A 27,491-nucleotide genomic window follows, 5' to 3' on the forward strand; every position below is an offset into this window, starting at 1 on the left:
GAGTGTCGGGGTAGAAGTAAGTGTAGTTGCTGTTAATAAGGAGAAGGTGCTTGGGAAACTTGAAAGGTCTCACGGTAGATAAATCACTTGGAACTGATAGACGGCACCCCAGAGTTCTGAAGAGATAGCTGAAGAGATTGTGGAGGCATTAGTAATGATCTTTCAAGAACCGGATCTGGGCTGTACACTCCAAATATCTGGACCTACCTCTCGGTTTTTTTGCACTACCTTACTTTCCATTTTTCTATTTTCTATTTATGACTTATAATTTAACTTTTTAATATTTACTATCGATTTGTAATCCAGGGAGCGGGAAGCGCAGAATCAAATATCGCTGTGATGATTGTACGTTCTAGTATCTATTGTTTGGCGACAATAAAGTATAAAGAATCACTAGATTCTGGAATGGATCTGGAGGACTGAAAAGTTGTAAATGTCATTCCACTCTAGGGAGGCAGAAGAAAGGCAGTTATAGGCCAATTAGCCTGATTTCAGTGGTTGGGAAGATCTTGGAGTCCATTATCATTTTAGGGTACTTTGACATACATGATGACGTAGGGCAAAGTCAGCATGGTTTCCTTAAGGGGAAATGTGCCGGAATGCTTTGAGGAAATAACAGGCTGTATAGACAGTGAGTTCTGTGGATGTTGTTTACTTGGATTTTTAGAAAGCTTTGAAAAGGTGCCACATGTGAGGCAGTTTAACAAGATAAGAGCCCATGGTAGTACATGAAAGATACTGGCATGGATAGGATATTGGCTGACTAGCAGGAGGCAAAGAATGGAATAAAGAGGCCTACTAAGGTTGGCTACCAGTGACAAGTGGTGTTCCGCAGGAATCAGTATTGGGACCGCTTCTTTTCATGTCATATGCCAATGATTTGTATGATGGAATTAATGGTTTTGTGGCCAGATTGGCAGACGATATGAAGGTAGGTGGAGGGGTAAGTAGTGATGAGCAAAAGGGAAGGACTTGGACAGATTGGAAGAATGGGAAAAGAAGTGGTAGATGGAATATAGTGCAGGTAAGTGTATGGTCATGCACTTTAGTAAAAGGAATAAAGCCATCGACTATTTTCTAAACTGGGAGAAAATTTTAAAAAGTCAAGAGATGCAAAGGGAATTGAGAGTCCTTGTGTAGAATTCCCTGAAAGTTACTTGCAAGTTGAGTTTGTGGTAAGGAAGGCAAATGCACTGTTCTCATTTCGAGAGGACTAGAATATAAGAGTAAAGTTGTGATGCTGAGGCTTTATAAGGCAATAGTCAGACCACACTTGATGTATTGTGAGCCAGTTTTTGGCCTCTTAACTTAGAAAGACATGCTGGCATTGGAGAGGTTCCAGAGGAGTTTCATGAGAGTGATTAGGGGAATGAAAGATTTAATATATGAGGAGCATTTGAATACTCTGAGCCTATACTTGCTGGAGTTTAGAAGGGGTGATCTCATTGAAACAGATGAAATATTGAAAGACCTAGTCAGTGAATGTGGAAAGGATGTTTCTATAATGTGTAAGTCTAGGGCCGGAGGGCACAGCCTTAGGTTGGAGGGACATCCTTTTAGAAGAGAGGTGAGAAGGAATTTCTGTAGCCAGAGCGTGGTGAATCTATGGAATTCATTGTTGTGGTTGGCTGTGGGGTTAAGTCATTGAGTTTATTTCAAACAGAGCTTGATAGGTTCTTGGTTAGGGCATGAAGGGTTACAAGAGCTTGGACAGGAGTTTGGGGTTGAAGGGGAAATGGAGCAGTCATAATAAAATGGCAGCGCAGGCTCAAAGGGCCAAATGGCCTAATTCTGCTCCTATATCTTATGGTCATATGGTCTTATCCTCCCTCAAGTTGCTAGAGTCCATGCCACATTCATCCTGTAATTACCTGGAGTTCAGATGGAGGCTCTGTACGGGGAGGCTCTTCGATGTGAGCTGTAATTCCCCAGGCAGAGCACCAGCAGTTGGCCACTAGCAGGACCACTGCCTTGAAGTTGTAGGTGTGCTTTTTGGTTTTGTTTTACGTCAGTTTGAAACTTCAGACAATCCACATTGATTCAATTACCATGCTCTTTTGCTCGTTTGGTTAATGCAAAGATTCGCTCTAGACTTTCATTGTCTCTATCGAGCTGTATTTGTAGTTTGTCACAAGCTTCGCACTTATTTCTATTACTAAAAGAGTTTGCTTCGTTAACTTTTTCAATCGCTCACATTTGATCAAACCGACCATGCGGTATTATTTCTAAATCGGTAGCAATCATTTTCTGTACTTTAACACATTTCTTCTTATTCTCAATAGTCCGAACCTGTTTTTCTTTCAGACAATAGAGAGTAACATAAAGAGGAAGTTCTTACCACTTTTGTTTAGGCGCCCAAAATTCTCTCTTTGTCTTGAAGCATTCTGTGTAACTGCATTCTGCAAATATTCTGCCTGTTATATGAAATTGCAAGATTCTGGTGTAAATAGCAAGATTTCAAATCCCAGGATCTTTTAGCAGTCAGGGACAAGGCATAAAATTTATTGCTTAACAGTAGTTTATTAAGATTAATGGAACAAAGAAAACAGAAACAGGACAGTGATAGGAGTCTTACAATTTAAAAGAAAAGCTAAAGAGAAGGATGGTGCTAACATAAAACAGCTACTTTTATATGCCAAAATGAGAAAATAGCATAGATAAGGATAATCCAATTGGAAAATACTGTATAAAACTGACCAATGGGAAAATACTCCTTCAGAACAAAGAAGCTAAGGAGCTTCCAGAGTTATACTTTGGACAGCCACTGCAGATGTTCCCAACCTGGGGTTCATGGAACCCTCGGCTAATGGTAGGGGTCTGTGGCATAAAAGAGGTTGGGAATCCTTGCACTAGACGCATATTAAACTGTTATGTTTATGAAGGCTACTTAAAATACAAGCAGATAATTAAACGACAAAGAAAAATGTCAATTAAAATTAAACAATTGGATCCACCCACTTCCTTTCTCTTTACACTAACTATCTTCCCTTCATCCTGATGTAGGGCTTCAATTTGAAATGTTTATAATTTCTTCCCTCTCCTTGTATGCTGCTCAGTCTACTACATAATCTAGTTTTGCTCTTGCTGGTAGATATTTTTCCAATTGCGTCTTTGCTATTCTACTAGGCATTTATTTTCACCTTTAATGTGCTTTGTTTATATTTTTGTTGTTTCAAATTTGATTAACTTATGCAACTGAAGCACAAACCTTGCAGTTAATTCGGGCAGCAGGAGTGCAATTGTCTCTCAGTTCCATTATTCTGGGTTTGATTCTGATCTTGGATACTATCTACTGTATATGGAGTTTGCATTTTTTTTCTGTGACCACGTGGGTTACCTCCAGATGTTTTGGTTTCATTCACATTCTGACAAATTACTGGCTGGTTGAATAACTGGCCACTAAATTAGCCCTAAGGTAGATGACTGGTGGAGGAATCAAGAAAGAGCTGATGGGCAAGTGTGAGAGAGAGAGTATGTTATAAGAAGTGAGTCGGGGAATGAGATTGCTCTGAACTAAATGGCCTTTTATGTTATAATGGATATATGAAATTTTAATTCTGTAACCTCAGGACTTGGCAATGTATACCATACTTAGAGCTTTGCATGAAAAAAAAGCCAGAATTCATCTTAACTGGTGAATGATTCTTATCTTCTGTTGCACATGTACTTTCCTATTTATGATACCACTATTTCCCATCAGATAGCGGTTTAGATGGATTCCTGGAATTTGACATTTGTATTTTCCTTAAGATGATTGAATGATCAAATACATTAAAGGACTTCCATGAAAAATCAAGAAGTCAAAACATTTTAAAGCATTTTAAGCATTTTATAGTGAGAAGTGAATTTTCAAAATAATGTGAGTGGAACTTGACAAAACATTACTGCGACTCCAGTGCTCTTCACCAGGCCCATCCACTCAGTGCCAACAAAATTGAATGGCTGATTTGAATAATCCTGCCACATCTCAAATTTGTATATAATGTGCAGAAAAGTGAATGGTGGGGAATATCTCATTTATTTGCCAAAATCTGTTAATATTCACTGAACTAAAATCTATCTGTGATCTTTTAAGCATTATTCTATGTCTGGCTGCAAGTGTAAATTTTATACTTAAGTTTAATAATTTTGCTTTTAGACATTGATTGAACTGTCAGTCATGTAATAAAAAACCTGACGTGTTTAATCATGGACAGAACTGTATAAAAATTGCAGTAATTATCTCAGCAAACAATTAAATAATTCTGTTACATGGAAACCAATTTTCTGTCATTCTATTTCAATGGATTCTGCATTGGCTATGGAGTGCTTTGGAATGTCCTGTGGCCGTAAAAGGCATTGTATGAATGAATCCTGTATGTGAGATCAATAGATGCCTGCCATAATGGGGCAGCATGACCAGACCGCAGAGTGGAAATTTTTGTTTGCCAGCAATTTGATGGAGCCACGTATTTTGATAGCTAAAAGGATGAGGTTACATTTTCTCACCAGATGCAATCTGTTATCCAATCCCAGATTGTCGGGAATATCTCACATGTGCACCATGCTCAACATTTACATCTGATAACCAGGTTCATTCCTTTTACTGAGAGAGGGTGCCAGGCTTGCAATCCAGATTTTGCTTCACCCTAAGGTGCACTTACTAGTAACTGAGTCTACTTCTCAGAACTGTATTTCCAGTATCTTTGGTAATCATACCGAATGATGGAAATAAAGAAACAAATTACTTTCTACAAGGCAAGCCAAACATCATAAAGAGCTGTGATGCTTCTCTGGCAGATGAGCTAAACACTATTTATGTAAGCTTTGAAAGGGAAAGTATGACTACACCTGTGCAAATCTTGCAGAATATGGTAACCCTGTGATATCTGTTTCAGAGGCTGACACCAGAATATCTTTCTAGAGGGTGAACACTTGTCAGGCCATGATCATGTACTTGGTAGGGCACTGAAAACCTGTGCCAACCAGCTGGCAAGAGTGTTCAAAGACATATTCAATCTCACTGCTGCATTTGGAGGTTCCCACCTGCCCAAGAAGAACAGGGTGTTTCGGATCGCCCAGTAGCATTCACATTGACTGTGATGAAACATTTTGAGAGGTTGCTCATGGCTAGAATGAACTCCTGCCCAAATGGGACTTGGACTTGCTGCAGTTTGCCTATAGATAGATAGATATACTTTATTAATCCCGGGGGAAATTTGGTTTCGTTACAGCCGCACCAACCAAGAATAGAGCGTAAATATAGCAATACAAAAAAAAAACAATAATCAAACACCAAAATGCAAACTATGCCAGATGGAAAATAAGTCCAGGACCAGTCTATTGGTTCAGGGTGTCTGACCCTCCATGGGAGGAGCTACACATTCGATGGCCACAGGCAGGAACGACCTCCTGTGCCGCCAGGTGTTGTATCATGGTGGAATGTGGCCGAAGTCCAACAGTAAAAAGTTCAATATCCAGTATGGCCGATACACTATGGCCACAATTGGACTATAGCGGATGTGATCTCATTGGCTTTGCACTTAGCATTGGACCACTTGAGCAACAGCAATGTGTACATCAGTGATTACAGCTCAGCATTCAATGCCGTCGTCCCCTCGATACCAATCAATAAGTTTCAAAACTTGGGCTTCTGTACCTCCCTCTCAGCTGGATTTTTGACTCACTCATAGGGAGACCACAGTTATTGCAGATCAGAAATGACACCTAGACCTCACTGACAATTAACACAGGCGCATCTCAAGGATGTGGGCTTCGCTTGCTTCTCTACACCCATGACTGAGTGGTTAGGCACATTGCAAGTGGCAGCTACAAATTCGTTGATGACTTAGCTGTTGTCGGTAGAATCTCAGATGGTGACGAGGAGGTGTACAAGAGTGATATATTGGCTAGTTGAGTGGTGTTGCAACAACAACCTTGCACTGAACAAGGAATTCAAAAAATATATGAACTTCAGGAAGGAGACACTCACCAATCCTCACTGAATGGTCAGCAAGTGAAAGAATGAACAGTTTCAAAATCTGTCCTGACCCCAACATATTGACGAATGTACACCAGTGTCTCTGTTTCATTAGGTGTTTGAGGAGATTTAGAATGTCGTCAAAGAGTCTAGCAAATATTCAGCAGGTACTGGGCAGCGCATTCTAACTCATTAATTCATTGTCTGGTATGGTGGGACCAATGGACAGAATGGCTAAAAGCTGTGAAGCGTTGTAAACTCAGCCAACTCATCATGGGCTCTAGCCTTCCTGTATCAAAGATATCTTCAATAGGCAATACCTCAAAAAGATGGCATCCATCAGTAAGGACCCACCACCCAGGACATATGCATCCTTTTCATTGCTACTATCAGGGAGGAGGTACAGAAGCCTGAAGACACACACTCAATATTTTAGAAATAACTTCTTCTCTGTCACCAGGTTTCTGAGCCATGAACACTTTTATTTTTGCTCTCTTCGTATAATCTATCGATCTATTTATTGATTGATTTATTGTAACTTGTACTTTATTTTCTGTATTGCACAATACTGTTGCTGTAAAACAACAAACTTCACGACATATGTCATTGATAATAAACTTGATTCTGAATTGGTAAGACTGATAATCAAAGATTGCAACTTTGCTTGTGCTGCAACTCACTCTTACACCTGAAACCAATTTGAATTGAATGGTTGCCAATCAAAGTTGAAAGTTCAAAGTAAATTTATCATCAAAGTATGTGTACATCCCATGTACAACCATGAGATTCATTTTCTTGAGAGAATTTGCAGTAACTACAAGAAACACAACAGAATCAATGAAAGACCACCCCAACCAATATGCAAAGATGATAAGCTGCGCAAGTATAATAATAATAAATAAGCAATAAATATTGAGAACAAGATGAAAGTGAATCCATAGGTTGTGGAATAGTACAGTGATGAGGTTAGTTAAGTTATCCACTCTGTTTCAAGAGCCTACTGGTTGAAGGGTAATAACTTTCCCTGAATCTGGTGATGTGGGTCCTGAGGCTTCTGTACCACCTTCCTGGTGGTGACCAATTTGCAGAATGATGGTGGAGCTGAGCAGATCTTGTTATCCACGAACATGGAGCTTAGAACTGAATGCCTTTGCAGAGTGAGGTCACTTCTCTTGTCCCCAGATTCTTCTTGTTAGATTCAATACCAGCTTGGTACGATATATAGATGAGCCAGAGGAGAGTTTAGAGCCCTGCAAAACTCCATATTGCCTCAGTAAAAGTTTATTGTCCATAATTAAACTGAAGAAATGCAGGCTTTTTCAGAATAAAATGCTTGGGAGAAATGAATCAAAATTGCATTTATAATTATAACATATTTGTATTAAACAGTAGTTCTTTTGCAATGGAAGTAATTTTGACAGGATTTGATGAAAAGGGACATCATTAAGCAACAAATAAAGTATGCAGCAAAATAAAAGTGGGTGAAAGATGAAACTGGAAAATTAATTTGCAAGTATTTTAGTTTAAGTGCTTTTTTCTCTTTCAATATTTTTATTAGTTTCTACATAAAAGAATACAGAGCACAAGAAAGTATATATAAGGGTTGAAAAAACCAACTACCAATTACATTATATCTATTCATAATACCAATCTCATTACCCTGTATTCATGTAAGTTAGTCAAAGTTATATTGAAATATACTAATTTATTACAAAAAAATTCTAACCCCTAAATCAACATCTAAATTTAAACAACGAATTGAGGGTTTTGAAAATAATTCAGAAAGGGTCCCCACAATGTTTGAAAGTCTTGATGAGATTCAGAAATTGAACAACGAATCTTCTTTAAATCTAAGCATGACTTAACATCGCATAACCATTGAGCATGAGTAAGAGGAGAAACATCTTTCCATTTAAACAAAAGCACCCTCATACAATTTAAGGTGGTACATAGGGTCCATATGACTAAAGATAAGCTATCTCGTTTTTATTTGGATACATCTCCCTACTGTGACAGATGCAATAATGGAGAAGCTTCATTAATTCATATGTTTTGGACTTGTCCATGTCTTGAAAAATATTGGAAAGAAGCTTTTCAAACTTTTTCCTTACTTTTCAAAGTCAATTTTAAGCCTAATCCTCTGATGGCCCTATTCGGTATTGTTGCTAGAAAAGATATCAAGTTGAAGACATCAGATTTACATATTTTGGCCTTTAGCTCTCCTATAGTTGAGTGCCTTTTACAATTTAATTTTGTGTTTGAAAACATGTTGTGAAATAATTTTTCATTAGTAGCAGTGCCTTGCAGGACAGGTGAGACAGTATATTAAGGACATTAGATGCATGTTTGGGTGTCAGAGACAAAGCTGTATTTTTAGAGGAGTAAGCAAGTTTGTATTTGCTCTTTTAACAGTTTAATTTCACAATGCCAATGAAACTTGTTCAGTGGTGAACTATGATATTGATTTGTTAATGCAATATTCTTTTATTATTGAACAGCTTGCTTCTTATGGCCATGAGAAATAAGGAATAACAATTTCTTTGAAAAGCTTTTTTCAAAGGGTGGGGCATGAATTAGATTTTAAAATTTTTTTATATATATTTACTACTGACCTTGACCTTGAAATCATAGGTAACAATATGCATGTCCCTGTATATTTGGAAAATAAATGCTTTAAACTATAAATATTCCAGTGGGTACCTGTAGCAGTTTTTTGTCTAAATATTACTGTACCTCATTAGCTGGATTGTACTCATGGCTAGCCAGTGGGAGCATTGGCTAGTCGCAGTGTACGTGCAGTGCATTTGTACCACTACGCTTAGCCCCATGCAAGTTTGAAGCATGCGCGTGACCAAATATAAGGATAACTTATTGGGCCAAAACATTGTATTAATGTATTGGCTCAGATTCTTTACTTCTGAAGCTGTATCACCTATCTGACTCAGTAAGAATAATTACACTTTTTCCTTAAATTTAAGTTGGCAAATAAGTCATATATTGGCACAGTAACTTACAGGCAAGTATATAACCAAAGTCATGTCAATGAAAAACTTCTTGGTATGCAATTTTTAATTATTTTTAAAAACTTTTACGTTTCATAGAAACTTTGTTTCACAACGTCTGAATTATTATTCTGACTGAGTGACGTAAGGATGCTGGTGTCCTGTCATGATGTCGCTTATGAATGATTTATTCCATTTTCTGTGATCACCTGTTGTAATAGTTAAACAGCACGTCTAATGAGATAAACTTTTTGAAGAGAACATTTTATGAGTTAGTTGGTTGTTAATATCAAGAAATGTTTTCTCTCTTCAGTTAAACTTTAGGCATTCCTCTTAATCAGACTGACTTCCTATCTGAGTTAGGTGGTTGCCGCCCTCAACTGCATCCCTTCCATTTCACGTACGTCTGCTCTTACTCCTACCACCCTACCATGGATAGGTTTCCTCTTGTCCTCGCCTACCTCTCTACCAGCCTCCGCGCCCAGCACATAATTTTCTGGAACTTCTGTCATCTCCAACGGGATCCCACCATCAAGCACACCTCTCCACTCCACCCCCCAAAGGGATTGCTCCTTGCACGACTCCATTGTCCATTCACCCCTCACCACTGATCTCCTTCCCTGCATGCAGAACAAATGCTACACCTGCCCCTACACCACCTCCCTCACTACCATTCAGGGCCCCCAAACAGTCCTTCCAGGTGAGAAGACACTTCACCTGTGAGTCTATTGGGATCATTTACTGTGTCTGGTGCTCCCGGTGTGGCCACCTGTTTACCTGTATATCGGTGAGACTCTGCATAGGTTGGGTGACCACTTCGCCAAGCACCTACACTCCGTCCACCAAAAGAAGCTGTGGCTACCCATTTCAATTGCACTTCCCACTCCCATTCCAATATGTCAATCCATGGTCTCCTCAACTGTCGAGATGAGGCCCCACTCAGATTGATGGAACAACACCTTGTATTCCATCTGGGTGGCCTCCAACCTGATGGCAGGATCATCAATTTCTCAAACTTCTGGTAATGCCTCCCAGCTCCTCTGCTTCACCATTCCCCATCCCCTTTCCTCTCTCTCACCATATCTCCTTGCCTGAACATCACCTCCCTATGGTGCTCCCCTCCTCATTTCTTTCTTCCATGACCTTCTCTCCTCTCCTATCAGACTCTCCTTTCTCCAGCCCTGTATCTTTTTTCCCAATCAACTTCCCAGCTCTTTATTTCATCCATCCCCTCCCAGTTTCACCTATCATCTTGTGTTTTTCTCTCTCTCTCTCCTCCCCCTTATCCCACCTTTTAAATCTACTCCTCAGCCTTTTTTCGCCAGTCCTGCCGAAGGATCTCGACCGGAAACGTCGACTTTTTTCCCATAGGTTCTGCCTGGCTTGCTGAGTTCCTCCAGCATTTTGTGTTCGTTGCTTTGATGAACAAGATGCTTTACTTACAGAAAAGAGAGAGAAATTTTACCTTTACAGTGGACAGTGAGAAATATTGTACTGTTTTTTGTGGTCTACTCTGATTTATTCTCAGTCAGGTTTCACTGTTTCTTCTGTTGGTCCATAATGGATAAGATGGTAAATAATGCATTCATTGTTAGGAGCCAACCAACTTAATGTATGTTGTTACCAAGAAAAAGGTGTGCTTATTGATTACAATGCAATCAGTAACTTGGGGGATGCAAAAATGGGCTGAGAAGTGGCAGATGCAGTTCAGCCCAGATATGTGTGAGGTGGTTCATTTTGGTAGATCAAATATGATAACAGAATATCGTATTAATGGTAAGACTCTTGGCATTGTGGAGGATCAGAGGGATCTTGGGGTCTGAGTCCAAAGGACACTTAAGACTACTGTGCAGGTTGACTCTGTGGTTAAGAAGGCATACGGTGCATTGGCCTTCATCAATCGTGGGATTGAGCTTAGGAGCCAAGGGGTAATGTTGCAGCTATATAGGACCCTGGTCAGACTCCACTTGGAGTACTGTGCTCAGTTCAAGTCGCCTCACTATAGGAAGGACATGGAAACCATAGAAAGGGTGGTGCAGAGGAGATTTATAAGGATGTTGCCTGGATTGGGGAGCATACCTTATGAGAATAGGTTGAGTGAACTTGGCCTTTTCTCCTTGGAGCAACGGAGGATGAGAGGTGACCTGATGGAGGTGTATAAGATGATGAGAGGCATTGATCGTGTGGATAGTCAGAGGCTTTTTCCCAGGGCTGAAATGGCTAGCACGAGAGGGCACAGTTTTAAGGTGCTTGGAAGTAGGTACAGAGGAGATATCAGGGGTAAGTTTTTATGCAGAGAGTGGTGGGTGCATGAAATGGGCTCCCGGTGACAGTGGTGGAGGTGGATATGATAGGATCTTTTAATAGACTCCTGGACAGGGATATGGAACTCAGAAAAACTGAGGGCTATAGGTAACCCTCGGTAATTTCTAGGGTAAGGACATGTTCGGCACAACTTTGTGGGCCGAAGGGCCTGTATTGTGCTGTAGGTTTTCCATGTTTCTATGTAGTGAATTTGTATTCTATCTTGGGACCTCTACCAGTAAGGAAAAGTCAGTTTGCTGGTTTTCAGAGCAGGAATTTATATTGAAAAGCATCAGGCCACTGGAAGTGCATAACTAGTTGATCGTATGTTCATGGAATTGTGATTGATATGCAATTTTAGGGGATGATGGAGAAAAGATATTGACAAAATTGGACTTTGAGGTTTCTGAAAAGGATGTGCATAGTAGGCTAGTCAAAAATATAAAGTTACATGGCACCAGGAACCTAAATCCTAAGATTTGCCTAAGTAGCATGAAGTGAAGGATTATGATTAAGGGATGTTTTTGTGAATATGTATTTTACGTGGAACTGCTTGGTCTTGAAAATGGTCATAGGACCACATATCATTTGACTAAATCTGTAGGAGACAATGAACCAAGTTGGAATTTCTAATTTGGAGTATAGTTTTCAACTATATAATCTTCAATATGTACACAAATTACTTTTCACCATTAACTTCCTTGCACCTTTTGCAAAAAATAGCAATCAAGTGCAACAGTTTTCTCAAATGTTGATTCTTGTTATGTGCCTTTAGATATTTTTGTTCATCTTGTTAGGTTTTTGTATTTTTTTTGAAATTGCAAGAGGGAAGTTCCTGCATTGTACAAGAAAAATATCCCTGATGTGCATTATAGCAGCAAAATAATTCATTCTTTAGAGAGTGCATGAGCAACTTAAGAAATTTTAAGTTGGGAAAGAGAGTTCTTTGTTGCTTAATGAAGTTAAAATGAACTAATAACTAATTTTATTTGTGGCATTAGCCTGTAATTTTGATTTTCTCTGGATTATATCTTTAGATTTTAATTCCCTTTGCAAGTGAGCTGTCTAATTACACCGTTGTTCTGAATTGCTAATTACAGCCTTGAGTATCTTAATCAGCGCTTTTGCTCAGGTGTGATGTTGAGATGCTCCAGTATTTTCACCCATTATCAGTTTACACTGTTCACTTTATTTTGAGGCTATGAAAACTCACTGAAATCTTTACAGTTGCATTTTTTATTACCACCTTTATAGGTTAGTGACACTGGAAAATAGCCCATCAATCACTCCTGAGCTCCTTGGAGTTTTTCAGAATATGTCTGCTCTACTTGGTAAGTATAAATTGTTTATTAATAGGTTTATATTTTAAGTTATAAATTTACTCAAAGTTGTTTTCAATGGCTGTTTCATGTGTTCTTCTATATTTGCAAATACCATTCAACAAAAACTTTATTCAAGCTATCTCTGAGTAATAGTAGTGCATCACTCGTCACCTACTGAGATATGTGTCTATCACTGCTGTTTTCTTATGCACAGCAAGATTTGAAAGGAAAAGGAACTTAATAATGAATAATAAATGGAGCATTGTTTTAAAAAAGCTGTAATATAGAACTCAGGTGTTTAATTTCTTTCCAGCTTTGATGTGTCTGTGGGTCTCAATCTTATGTAGTAACCTGAACTATTGAACATGTATGGCCTTTACTTTAAAAATCTTAAATGAATGAGCATGTACTGCTGGTAATGCCCAAAAACATCATGCAAAATGATAGTGAGGACAACTTTTTTATCGTAATCTTCATTTTTCATGTCGGCAAGCTTTGAAGTTTTTTATTGAGGAATTTATGGCATGAATGATACTCCATACCACAACCTGGTAACTTAATAATGTGTAATTTTGATAAGATTGAAAATGTCATTTGAGATGAAAATTTAATATATTGTGCAGCTTTTCTTTGTATCCAATGCAGCTGGCAGGAAGATAATAAAAATAAAATTGTTAAAACAGCTTGCCTTATTGGGGTGGAACATAATTTTGGCTGGCAGTTTCATGCGGCACTGCTGACAGCATCCTCCCCTCAGATCACCTCATTTTGCCATTGAACTGGAGACAAATCTGCCTCTGGGTTTGTCATTAGGTTTTCCTGATTCAGCCCCTCAACTTTACATCAGCCGTGGCTGGTGTAAGTAACTTAACCACACAAATCTGAATATTTCACGTTATCTTCATTTTATTATTCATTTCTAATGACATGACGTATTTTTAAGTAAATATTTTCTGACATTTTCTAATTGCGGCCTTTGAACACAATCTGGCCTATGTCTAAATACTTTCTTGTGTTGTTCAGTTCTGGGAATATACTTGGTATACATGATGAAAGCAACCCTTAAGTGACTGTATGAAATTTTTGTACTGAATGCCCACACTAAAAGTAACCATCGAATTAATGAAATTAAGCCATTAAAAATAAGCATTGGTTGTTCCTCTGAACTCTCTCCAATGCCAGCGCATCTTTTCTTAGATGAGGAGCTCAAAACTGTTCACAATACTCAAGGTGAGGCCTCACCACTGTCTTATAAAGCTTCAGCATCACATCCTTGCTTTTGTATTCTAGACCTCTTGAAATGAATGTTAACATTGCATTTGCTATCCTCACCACTGACTCTACATGCAAGTTTACCTTTAGGGTGTTCTGCACAAGGTCTCCCAAGTCCCTTTGAATCTCAGATTTTTGGATTCTCACCCCATTTAGAAAATAGTCTCCACATTTATTTCTTCTACCAAAGTGGATGCCCATGTAATTTCCAACATTGTATTTAATTTGCTAATTTCTTGTCTATTCTCCTAATCTGTCTAAGTCCTGCATCCGACTTGTTTCCTCAACACTACCTGCCCCTCCACCAATCGTCATATCATCTGCAAACTTAGCAACAAAGCCACCTATTCCATCATCTAAATCATTAATATGCAATATTTTTAATGACGTTAATGGAATGAGCTGATGGCAAATCTAATAGTTTCAAGTTATCTGTGCCATCCTTCATATTCAAAGTTCGCTGTTCTTTGACAAATGGTATTTTTGTGTGCTTAATATGTTTTACCGTTTATGTTCTCTTATATTAGACCATGACATAGGAGTAGAATTAGGCTGTTTGGCCCATTGAGTTTGTTCTATCATTCAATCATGGCTGATCCTTTCTTTCTCCCTCCTCAGCCCCACTTCCCAGCCTTCTCACAGTAACCTTTCATCCCGTGTCCAATCAAGAACCTGTCAAGCTCTGCCTTAAATACACCCAATGACCTGGCCTCCACAGCTGTCTGTGGTAACAAATTCCACAAATTCATCACCCTCTGCCGAAAGTAATTTCTCCTCATTTCTACTTTAAATGGACACCCCTCTATCCTGAGGCTGTGCCCTCTTGTCCTCGATTCCCCCACCATGGGAAACATCCTCTCCATGTTTACACTGTCTAGGCCCTTCAACGTTCAAAAGGTTTCAATGAGATCCCCCCTCATCCTTCTAAATTCCAGTGAGCACAGACCCAGAGCTATTAAATGTTCCTCATTTGATAACTCTTTCATTCCCTGAATCGTCCTTGTGAACCTCACAAATCAGCCTCTGCAAGTAATTGGAGATGAATCTCTCTCGTCCTCATTTTGATCCAATTCTTATCACTAAACTAATCCTGAAATTGGATGACTGATTCATATTGGCTTTTCTCTTAGTGATATTGCTGTGCACAATTTGTGTTTTGATGATTACATTTCGTAAATCTTAGCTGGTAAAAGTTTTGAGACCTCTTGAATCTGAAGAATATAGTATAAGTGCCCTTTTTGGTTGATAATAAATCAGTTGCTATCATAAGTCACAGTTGATTTGCTTAATAAGTTTACAGGAAAATTTTAAGCTGGTTATATTTAAAGTTTAGTTCAGACTGTGTGTTGCAAGATAAAATTCCTAAATTTTGATAGTTTTAGGCAGGATCTTTCACAACTTGACTAGGGAAAAGTCATTTTCAAGTACAGTGAAGCCTGTCAAGTTGGAGGCTTTTACAAGTGTGATGGCACGAGTTCAGGGCCAGCATGTTCGTGTTAGAGTGAAGGGCAAGGCTGTTAGGAGGAGTGAACCTGGATGACGAGAGATACAAGAAAAAAGGAGGAGGCACATTGATTAGTATAGGCAACTGGAGTTAAGTGTATTTCTTGAAGAACATAGAAGGTGCTGGAGTACACTTAAGGGAATAACGAGGACAGAAGATCTCTATCTAGTTGGTTAAAGGAGAATCCAAATAAACTCTAAATTATATTAAGAGCAAACGAATAACTGGAGAGAGCATAAAGCTGCTTAAAAGTCAACAAGGTCATCTTTGTGTGGAACTGTAGGAGATGGATGGGCCAACAAAGACATCTTCCTTTATTTACTGTGTAGAAATACTTGAAAACCAGGAAACTTAGGAAAGCTCAGTGATATCTTTAAGCGATTCCACATTACATAAGAGGGAGGTACAGAAGATCTTATGCATGAAGGTAGATTAATCCCTGGGACCTGATCAAGTGTATTCGAGGACATTGTGGGAACTAGGGTGAAAAATTGCAGGGCCCTAGCAGATATATTTATATAATCAGCAGCCATAGATGTGGTACCAGAAGACTGGAGGATGACTAATGTTTTGCCCTTAAGAAACACTAAAGGAAATAGCATGGGAACTATAAATCAGCGAGTATAATGTCAAAAGTGAGTAAGTTATTGCAAAGAATTTTGAGAGACAGGATTTCCATGTGTTGTATATTTAATATTTCAGTACTATTTAAAATATATTGTTTGATTAAACACTCTTTGTTTAAATAATTACGGGTTATATATAAAAGCACCTGAATGGCATACATCGTTACGCCACCACATCATACATGTGCGCTTCACTTAAAGTAAAAACGATAACTAAGACATACATTTCTGGCTCCAGATTTCCATTAAGTTAGTTTTATGTTTTGGAGTTACAAAACATAACAAAGATGATGGGGAAGTTTTAAACAAACCCCAGACGACTATGTACCTTTTGAAGCGCAGCGAGACGACAGAGTTTATAAAAAAAAGTGCAGTATGTGCTTCTTGAGGAAGGAACAGAGACGTTGGAGTTTTAAAAAAATCACAAAAGGACAAATTTGTGGGTTCATCAGTAGTGATTATTGGGTGATCATAATTTTTTTTTAAAATAAAGCAGAAATACTTGGCCACATTGGAAAGTTAGATGTGTTCAATTGCACAAAAGATAACTGGATATAGTATACAGAGAGAATTGAGCAGTATTTGGAAGCAAATGAAATAGCCAATGAGAATTGAGTGCTGAGTGCATTGGGCTTAAAGGCATAGAGTTTGGTTAGACGTTTAACTGTTCTAACCAAACCAGCTGAAATGAGCTTTGCAACTATTGTAAAAATAACACAGGAGCATTTAGAACTGAAACCATTGTTGATAGTCATAGTCATACTTTACTAATCCTGGGGGAAATTGGTTTTCGTTACAGTTGCACCATAAATAATTAAATAGTAATAAAACCATAAATAGTTAAATAGTAATATGTAAATTATGCCAGGAAATAAGTCCAGGAACAGCCTATTGGCGCAGGGTGTCTGACCCTCTAAGGGAGGAGTTGTAAAGTTTGATGGCCACAGGCAGGAATGACTTCCTATGACGCTCTGTGTTGCATCTTGGTGGAATTGCAGAACACTTAGGTTTTATAAGCTGAATCAAAAGGAAGGGGAGTCCATTTCAGCATACCTGGCTGAATTGCAGAAATTGTCTCAGCGTTGTCAGTTCAGTGATGGCTTAATGATGCACCGAGAGATCATTTAGCTTGTGGTATCTCAAAAGAAAGCATTCATAAAAAGGTCCCACCTGAAACACAGTTCATATTTAAAAGAGCAGTTGAAATCTCTGAGTCAATAGAATTAGCATACAGAGATGCAATTGAGTTGCGGTCAGGAATGAAAGTGAGCGTGAATAAAATTGCAACATCTAAACAAAGACCTGCTTGGCTGAACAAATTGTGTTACCATTGTGGCAGGGGCTTACATGCACCAGACCAATGCAGATTTAAAGGTGAAACTTGATGAAAATGCAACTAAGTAAGATGCATACAGAAAGCATGTCAGGCAGACAAATATAACCAGACTGCACAGGGAAGAGAAAAAGATTTAAAATTAAACAGGTTGCAGTTTCAAAAAGATCACTAATCTGCAAATTGTTGATGACAATACTGATAGTAATGATTGACGTAGGACTGGGTAACCTTGAGATTTACATGTGAAAGTGAACAATAAACAACATGGCATACAGTAGAAATGAATGGCAAGTTAATTAACGTAAAAATGAGGAAATCTGCAGATGTTGGAATTTCAAGCAGCACACATAAAAGTTGCTGGTGAACGCAGCAGGCCAGGCAGCATCTCCAGGAAGAGGTACAGTCGACGTTTCGGGCCAAGATCCTTCGTCAGGACTAACTGAAAGAAGAGCTAGTAAGACATTTGAAAGTGAGAGGGGGTCAGTCCTTGAAATATAGAGGAAAACTGACTTGAACATCAGCCTGAAAGCTTGGAGATCATCCATTTCATCACAGACATTGTGGTCACATTCAGTAGTACAGTTAGTCTCATGATCCCCATCTGGGTCCGTTATAATGGTAATTGTTTGCACCTGCACCTTCCAGCAACCCACAATGTTCGTAGTGTGTTGGCAGATGCCTTAGATTTTATATCAAGTAAAAGCCAATGTCTCAGTGTTGCAGTGGTAACTCAGTCTGAAATGCAAATCCTTCATGCTGTAATGTAATCTGACTGCTATAATCATACCTTCAAAAGGTCTTGCAGGGTTTTAAAACAATCCGACAATCTATTGTCCAACATATTGCTGGGATTGCTGAGCCACTGCCCAAGGCCAATGATAATATTACCATGGAACTCAAATGAGTTAATTTCTTTAAGGATGATAGTACTGGCTAGCTTGTTACAGCCACTGAATTGAACAGCAGCCCTATCTGTTACTACTCATGCTATGAAGATGTCCAAAGTCCAGATGATCTTGAGCCCGGCCTGCTTACAATGCTTCGGATGCTTGGATGGCCATCTGAGAAATCTGCTATTCAGATTAACTTGCTTTCCACCAGTGATGTTACAGTGCTGGAGTTGCACTGCTTAGGGTAGCTTGGAAAAGCAAAGGCACACAATTACTGACTGAAGGAAAATGCGGTCATGAATAGTTCCTATGATGCATTTGATAGAACAGACAATAGCATTGCAAAGTATTGGTGAATGGGGATTAGTTTTGTTTTAATTGCTGATGAAGGCTGGCTCATAGACTGCATGGACCTCTTTCCGTAGTCAATAATGAGCTCTGGTTTTGCTGATGTTGAGTGAGAGGTAGATGTTGTGGCACCACTCAACCAAATTTTCACCCCCCCCCCCCCCCCCCATTTGCTGATTTGTCACCACGCTTAATTTAGCATGAAAGCAACAGCACTGTCATCAGCAAATATGGCATTGGAGCTGTACTTAGGCAAATCATAGGTATAATACTCACAACACGCTGGAGGAACTCGGCAGGTCGGGCAGCATCCGTGGAAACGATCAATCAATGTTTCGGGCCGGAACCCTTGGTCAGGACTGAAGAGGGAAGCGGCAGAGGCCCTATAAAGAAGGTGGGGGGAGGTTGGGAAGGAGAAGGCTGGTAGGTTCCAGGTGAAAAACCAGTAAGGGGAAAGGGGTAGTACAATACTACCAGATTGTCTCATTGTTTACTCATTCGTAGTTGGTTTAAGTAAAACAGAAAGAAAAAAAAGAATTTTCAGTGAAAATGTGTCTTTTTCTCTAATATGGTTTGGTCCTAAGACAAAGTGGTTGATTGTCCATCATTGTGTACAGTTTTTCTTGGATTCTATTTACTTTGAATTTTGAACCTACCTTAACTGCTGTTTGGTGTGATGGAATAGGAATCAATGTTTCTACTGGGTGTCAATCTTGATTGTTCAACAGAAGTTTGCTGCATGAAGAGTAGAAAAACAGTGTTGTTAAAAGGCTGACTGGGATGCTGTTGGTTATTAATCCAGCTCAGTAACAGGTTTCTAGTTCTTGAATAAAATGGTTATGATTTCAAGTTCCACACTAGGGACTTGAGCAATGAGCTAATCTGTTAATGAATTACTGAAGAAATATACTATTATACAATGACTTCATCGACCTCACCTGTAGCAGTATTTCCAGTATGCATAACTGGAAAATGTTTTTATTTTTGAAAGCAATTTCCAGCCTGGCAATTTTCTTAAGAAAACTTGTGTAAACCTAAGAGAAGGCAAAGATTTTTAATGTTTTACTTATGGATATCTTAGATATTTCATTTTCCATTTTTATGAAATGCTTTCTTTATCCAACAGTTAGAGTTTTTCCTTTAAACATCATGCTTGATAAAAGGGAATTTGAAATGGTGTATCTTATAACGGGCCAATATAACCAAAAAGATATTTTTCTGTTTCTTTTTACTGTTATTCCAAGAGCCATCTTAATATGAAGTAACAAGGACATTCCTTTTGAAACTTATAGCTTAGCATTGTAAAAAGTATGACTTTGTCTCAGCAATAATGATTCTTTGATTCTATTCTGTATGAAAGCTTCATTCATGAAATCTGCTTTGAACAACATTTGCAGCTATCATGGGCATTAGTAGCATGTCATGTTTATGGAAAAGCAATTTAATATTGATCTCCCATTTGGTTTATTGAAGTTTGACTCATTTTAAGGAAGTATGTGCTTGCTTTTTTGGTTTTAATTGGCTTATTCACTGTAGAATTTGTATCATTCTGAGAATGCTCTCAACACTTGCACATTTCATGTAGAGTTCTTGGCTTTTGGGGAGTAGTGGAGGAAATAAACAGTTGAAGAATAGATGCAAACATATTAGCTATTGTGTACAAAGCTAGGGCAGAGTGGAATTTCACTGTTTCCTTCCTTTATTTGAAAATAAGATTAGATTTCTGATTTGAGTTTCCATTCATCGTACAAATTAACTACACCCTATCCTCGTTATATGCGAGGGATACGTTCCTCGAAGTTGATGCATAATGTGAAATCGCATAATGTGAACAATTAATTAAATGGAGAAAATAGGGATGGGTTCCAGAGGGCTTCCTAAATATGTTTCATCTGTAACTTATTCACATTTTTATACCAATATGACACAAAAGCAGTACTACAAGACAACATTTGTATTATATTTAATCAATTTAAGGTAATATTCAATGTAATAAATCATAGAAAGTTAACATCCTCTGGTGTACAGTACTCACCAACAGTAGCAGGTGTGTTCACTCCGGGAGATGAGTGGTGGTTGTGGTGTCGGACAGCTTTACACGGATAAGGTGGATGGTTGTGGTCGTCAGGATAATATCAAGCACAGCAAGGGGTGAAGGAAGACTCACAGAACCCTTAGAACTGCCGGCAGCAGAAAGATTACAGCGATTTGCATGAAGTGGTGAGGGTTGTTTGCTTGGCAGCATTTTGCTTCTCAGCATAAATTTGCTTGTAGGGAAGAAGGGTTGACGGCAGGGAACGACTGAAATGCTGACTCTGTTCTAAACGTGGGTCCATGTCCATCGCCATTTGTACCAAGTGTTCCGACTTCCACCATTCCCTCACCGTTGGTAAACTCCCGGGATTTTCAAAATCGTCTGTTGCTTGCAGCATCTGAGGGATAGTTCGCCGTAAAATAAAAATACTTAGCCTTGAATGTGGACTACACTTTGAACGAGTGGTTGAATCAGTGATGTTGTGTTAAGCAGCAGAAAACGCACTGTTATGTTAGGATGAATGCTGTCCAAATGTTTAGGATGGGCTGGCGCATTGTCAAGCAACAAAAGAACTTTAAAGGCAAGATTCTGTTCCCGACAGTAGCATCCCAGAGCTGTGTTACCTTCAGCTGATGCCGCCCTGTTTATAATTTCCAACTTTTTTTCAAGTGTTAAAGCAGTTCTCTGCTGCTCGGCTGATGGCCCAAGACATGACATCGGACACTTAGGAGGCATAATTAAATATTTCAAGCACAAAATCACTGCACCATAGGTAAAACCAGCAGAAGTTTAAGATCGCACATCCACACCTTGCCAAAACCAATGCGAGAGTGGCGGGAGAGAGATTGTGAGGCGCGTGCACCTGACTTGTATTGGCGGGAAAGCGGTGCTCTTTGTCCCAACAGTGAGACTGTGAGGTGTGCGCACGTGACTTGTATTGGCGGGAAGGCAGTACTCCTCGCATAACTGTGAATTTTGGACGCATATAATGAGACGTTGGTAGAAATAGGTTCCTGGCATAGCTGAATCCGCATAGTCTGAAGATGCATATGATGAGGACAGGGTATATTTCTAAAATTATGAAGTACGACATATAGTTGTATCATTGAATTGCTTTGAATCCATTTAGAATTTATGTAGCTTTCAGCACTTTGTCCGAGATAGCTTAACTTTCAGGATCTGACTTTTGTTGAAGAACTAGCCAAATATACTAACAGAAGGGGCTGAGACAATGTTCCCCAACATTCTTGATTTAATTAGATATGACTGTATAAACTTTTGAAACATGTTGTTCCATATCACTGAAATGCAAGTGGTCCTTTTCCTCCTGTAATTAATATTAAATGAATAGAAAGAAATAATGCATTTAAATTCTTCCTTTAAGAAACACAAGTTTTCAATTTTCCTTTTTGGAAAATACGCTTTCTTGATTGTACTGTTATCTATCATATTCTGATTCTGTTGCTTGGGTGGCGTCCATCTGTCTTGAAGAACAATGAGTGATGATGATCCTCATCACAAGCCTAGGTGAAAGGTATGGAGATCCTGAGGTGCCCAGTCATCAAGACGCCCCACCCCCCGGCCACAGGAGCTACTGGGTGTCCAGCCGCCTTAGAGGCTCCCCTCCGGATTTGCTATCTGGGTTTACTCCTGCAGCCTTCGTCTCTCCCGAAGCTGCTCACAAGACAGTGGGGCTATTTACCCATAGCTGGGGATCTGGTTCACGAGCACCAGGGCACATCCACACATTGGTGGGCCGGCATGTTACGTGTGCAGGGGCCAGACCTCCTATCCGTCCTCTAGAGTTCAGCCTGAGTCTGAAAGGAGTTTAGTTTCTGTGTGTCGCCAGCAAGGAGGCAGTATATGAGGCTTGCTGTTGAAGAGGCTACGTACTGGCAGGGAGAACTTACATATTCAGCTCTCCTTTTAGCAAGACTGCTAGCCAGCAGTGGAAGAGCGACAAGCACTATCCACTACACATCACAACAAGCATTTTGACACCTGGATTCTGTTAACTTTGCTGTAATTATTCTTACTTCAATTATATCAGCCCTCACTCTTCTATATTCATTTTTAAGTTTTGTGTATAGTTGTCTACCAGATAGTGTGTGATGAAGCCTCTGTACAGCTAAAGCATTACAAATTCTTACTTTGACATTGAGATAGAAATTAATTATTATGCTCTTTCTGCAATTTTTCTTACCTTAAGATATGTAGTATTGTGATTTATACTATTTCTTATAGTTTTGCTGCCACAAAATAACAAATTTCATGACATATACTCAGTGGCCAATTTATTAGGTGCCTGTGGTAGTTAAGTGATTACTGCGTGTGTGTTTGTGATCTTTGGTTCTGTAGCCCATCTACTTCAAGGTTCCATGTGTTGTGCATTCAAAGATGCTCTTCTGCACATCACTGTTGCAACATGTGGTTATTTATGTAACTCTTGCTTTCCTGTCAACTTGAACCAGTCTGCCCATCTTCCTCTGACCTCTCTCATTAACAAGCTGTTTCCACCAAAGAGCTGCTGCTCAGAAGATGTTCTTTTTTGTTTTTCCTCACCATTCTTTGTAAATTCAAGAGGCTTGTGGGTGAAAATCCCAGGATATAAGCATTATCTGAGATGCTCAAACTACCCTGTCTGGCACTATCAATTATTCCACGGTCAAAGTTAAATAGATGACATTTCTTCTCTTTTCTGATGTCAACAAGATAACCTCTTGACCACATCTGCATGTTTTTATATATTGAGTTGCTGCCACATGACTGGCTGATTGATTAGATATTTGCACTAACAAGCAGATGTACCTAATCAAGTGGCCATTGAGTGTATATCAGTGGTCATAAATCCAATTTTGATTGACATTTTAGATATGCTTGCCAGATTTTTGATTTTATCCCACAGTCAAAAGTTCTATATCTCTTGAGCATGTCAAAATTTCTTAATTGGATTCAGTGCAGACAACTTCTTTGCTTTGTATTTTTAAAAAAAATAGGTGATCTTTTATCTTAGCACAGTTTTCCTGTACTTTATCCCTTGACTCTGTTAATATCCAATGACCTATTGATCTCTGCCTTGAATTGACTGAATGTCTGGTCCTCCATAGCCATCTTCTGTGGACAATTCCAAAGATTCACCATCCTTTATGTAGATGGATTCTGGTGTTTAAGGTTATTTTAAAAGCCAGGGGTGGGCATAAAATTTGTTGGTTTCTGATCTTTTTATTAAGAGTTGTTAGAACAGAGGGAACAGGAGCAGAAGGCTTACAGCCAAGAGATGAAGATGATTAAGATGGCACTACTTAGTGGTTAGCTACTTTATACCCAGAAATATAAGAAAATTTTCATTGTAATTTGTAGCTAGAAGTTAACCAGTTAGAAAGGAGTAAATCAAATACTGAAGTAAATATTAACCATTGAGAAAACGCTTATTCACTTAATGCAAAAAGAAGCATCCAGAATTATACTTTGTATAGCCACTGGAGGCAGATTATGTTGTTATGCATATTATTGCCACGAGTATCGCCAAGAGCCTCAAAACCTCATCCTTAATAATAGGCTTTAACACTTTGCCAACCATTGATATTAGGCTAACTGGCCTATGATTTCTTTTCTTTTGCCTTCCTCCCTTTATAAAGACTGGAGTAACAATTGCAATGTTCCAGTCCTCCGGGACCATGCCAGAATGAAGTGATTCTTGAAAGATCATGACAAATACATCCATTATCTCTTCAGCAACCTCTCTCAGGACTCTGGGAGGTAATCCATCTGGCCCAGGTGACTTGTCCACCTTAAGACCTTTCAATTTGACTAGCACTTTTTCCTTTGTAACAGCAATGGTACTCACCCCCTGCTCCTTGACACTCACAGACCTCTGGCACACTTCTACTGTCTTCCACGGTGAAGACAGATGCAAAGTACCCATTAAATTCATCTGCTCTTACTTTGTCCCCCTTTATTATCTCACCAGCATTATTTTCCACTGGTCCAACGTCAACTCTCACCTACCTTTTACTCTTCATATAACTAAAAAAAACTTTTTGTATTCTTTATATTATTGGCTAGTTTGCCCTTATATTTCATCTTTTCCCTTCTTATAGCTTTTTTAGTTGTCTTTTGTTGGATTTTAAAAGCTTCCCAATCATCCAACTTCCATATAACTTTTGCTACCTTATATGCCCTTTTGTTGGCTTTTATGTAGTCCTTAACTTCCTTTAGGGTTCCTTTACGTTAAGCTCCCTAATAAGATCCGGATTATTACACAACACCCAATCTAAGCTGGCCTTTCCTTGAGTAGGCACAAGCATTCAACAAATTCTCTTGTTTGCGATCTGACAGCAACCTGATTTTCCCAATCCCCTTGCATATTGAAGTCCCCCATTGCAATTGTGTCATTACCCTTATTACATGCTTTTTCCAGCTCCCTTTGCAATCTCAACTCCACATGTTGGCTACTAATTGGAGGCCTAGATATATTCCCCATAATGGTTTTTTTTTACCCTTGCAATTTTTTAACTCCATCCACAAAGATTCAACATTCTCTGGCCCTATGTCACCTCTTTCTAAAGATGTAATTCCATCTCTTTCCAACAGGGTCACACCACTGTCTATGCCTTCCTTCTTGTCCTTTCAATGCAAAGTATATCCTTTAATGTTAAGCTCCCAACTATGGCCTTCTTTCAGCCAGGACTCAGTGATGTCCATAATGGCATACTGACCAATCTCTAGCTGCGCCACGAGTTCATCTAGCTTATTCCGAATGATCCGCGATTTAAATACAGCACCTTCAATGCTGCATTCTTTGTCCTTCTGAATTTTGCCTCTGCAGTACAATTTAACTCTTTGCTCTATCTGCATTTGTATCGAATCATTGGCTTATCCTTCCTTACATTCATGTTACGTCCATCATCTACTTGTAAATCTGCTGGCTCATCCTCAGTTCTATCATCCTGAATCCCATACCCCTGCCATATTAGTTTAAGTCACTCCCAACAGCTCTACTAAATCTGCCTGCAAGAATATTGGTCCCCCTTGGAGTCAAGTGCAATCCATCCCTTTGGTACAGGTCCCAACTGCCCCAGAAAAAGGTCCAAATTATCTAGAAATCTGAATCCCTGCCCCTGCTCCAATTCTTCAGCCACACTTGTATCTGCCACCTCATTCTATTCCTATCCTCACTGTTATGTGGCATAGGAATAAATAATAATAGAATAAACTTAATAATGTCCAGTAGTTTCAACTTGCTTGAAGTCTTCTGGCTGGTGAGTGATTTGCTCACTGTAACTCAACAGCATAGGCACTATGGGCAACAGGTTACTAGCACATTGACCACAATGTTTCTTGTCGTTGTTGGATAACACTTCAGCTTGTATACAGTCGCTGGTGAATATCCACTTACTTTTATCTTCTACTTTCACCACTGAGTTGGTAAATAACAGTTCTTGTTAAGGACCTTTCCCTCAATGTCCTAGTGGATCCTTGTGCGGTTTCTTAATCAGGGCCCACTCACCAAAAATCAGGGTGTGTATCCTTCTGCCGTTGGATCTTCCCAAGCAGCAGAAACCTGTTCAGAGCAGATTAGACAGCTTGGGTTAATTTCACACAACAGCTAACTAGACTGTCTACTATAATATGGATATCAGCCTCTTTGAGAATGATATCTCCTGGCAGTGACATAGTGCCCTGTTACTATCCTGAATGGACTTACTTTTGTAGTCCTGTTTGGGATTGCTCTGCTGCTGGAAGAACCATAGGGCATGGTAAGCCTTCCTCATGATACTTAATGTTCATCAGTCAACATAATTCTTGGCAAACACTCTCAATGAAATGTGTTCCTTGGTCAGAGTCAATGGAACATGGCAATCCCCATCTAGGAACATAGTCCTGATCAGAGTTTTTGCTATATCTGTAGTAAGTAACTTTCTTTGCTGGAGGAGCTTCTATCCATTTGAAAATATGTCCATTATTACCATTATGCCTGAGTATCCTTGACACTTTGGCAAAGAAATGTATTCCACTTGTAAGTGTAAAAGTGGGACAGGAGCAATTGTTTGTGGTAGCTTTTCTGCATTTTTCAAACATTTCTCAAGTTTGTGCCCTGAATTTGTATTCTGTGTACAAGTCAGGTGAATCTGTCAATCATCTTTTGCACTCCCAGTGCTTCCTCGAGAGTGTATTTGTTGTGCTAGATAAAGAAGCAATGTGGTTGGAGCTTACATTTATGACTATTGCAGTGGATAGTGAGATCAGCTGAGAAGATCATCGGGGTCTCTGCTCCTGCAGTTACAGACATTTACACCACACGCTGCATCCGTAAAGCAAACAGCATTATGAAGGACCCCACGCACCCCTCATACAAACTCTTCTCCCTCCTGCCACCTGGCAAAAGGCACCGAAGTATTCGGGCTCTCACGACCAGACTATGGAACAGTTTCACCAAGTCATGAGACTCCTCAATACCCGGAGCCTGGACTGACAGCATCCTACTGCCATCTACTGTGCCTATTGTCTTGTTTATTATTTATTGTAATGCCTGCACTGTTTTGTGCACTTCATGCAGTCCTGGGTAGGTCTGTATTCCAGTGTAGTTTTGTGTTGTTCTACGTAGTTCAGTTTAATTTTTGTATTGTTCATGTGGCACCGTGGTCTTGAAAAATGTTGTCTCGTTTTTACTGTGTACTGTACCAGCAGTTATGGTCGAAATGACAATAAAAAGTGACGTGACTTGACATAACTCCATCATTGTTTAACTTCCCATCATTCTCCATCCACTTTTTCTGTGGAGAGCATCGAAGTTGAATCTCTTCAATATCCTGTATGTTCGTATGTGACAGAGTTCAACTTTATTTCCATAATTCCAGTTGTTAGGTTCACCGTGTATGTCCTACATTTAT

At 39.2% G+C, this 27,491-nt stretch overlaps 1 protein-coding gene across 6 annotated transcripts in view; it reads left to right on the forward strand.

The window, feature by feature from the left end:
- Nucleotides 1-27,491, forward strand: part of ipo11 (importin 11) — a 427,187-nt gene that overhangs the window by 138,920 nt on the left and 260,776 nt on the right. For all 6 annotated transcript variants that reach the window (XM_072252587.1, XM_072252591.1, XM_072252593.1 and 3 more), the window contains exon 23: nucleotides 12,520-12,596. In XM_072252587.1, coding sequence (XP_072108688.1) covers nucleotides 12,520-12,596 — 77 coding nt within the window. The remainder of the gene's footprint in view (nucleotides 1-12,519; nucleotides 12,597-27,491) is intronic.

The sequence above is a fragment of the Mobula birostris genome, chromosome 3, assembly GCF_030028105.1.
Source record: "Mobula birostris isolate sMobBir1 chromosome 3, sMobBir1.hap1, whole genome shotgun sequence".
Lineage (NCBI taxonomy): Eukaryota > Metazoa > Chordata > Chondrichthyes > Myliobatiformes > Myliobatidae > Mobula > Mobula birostris.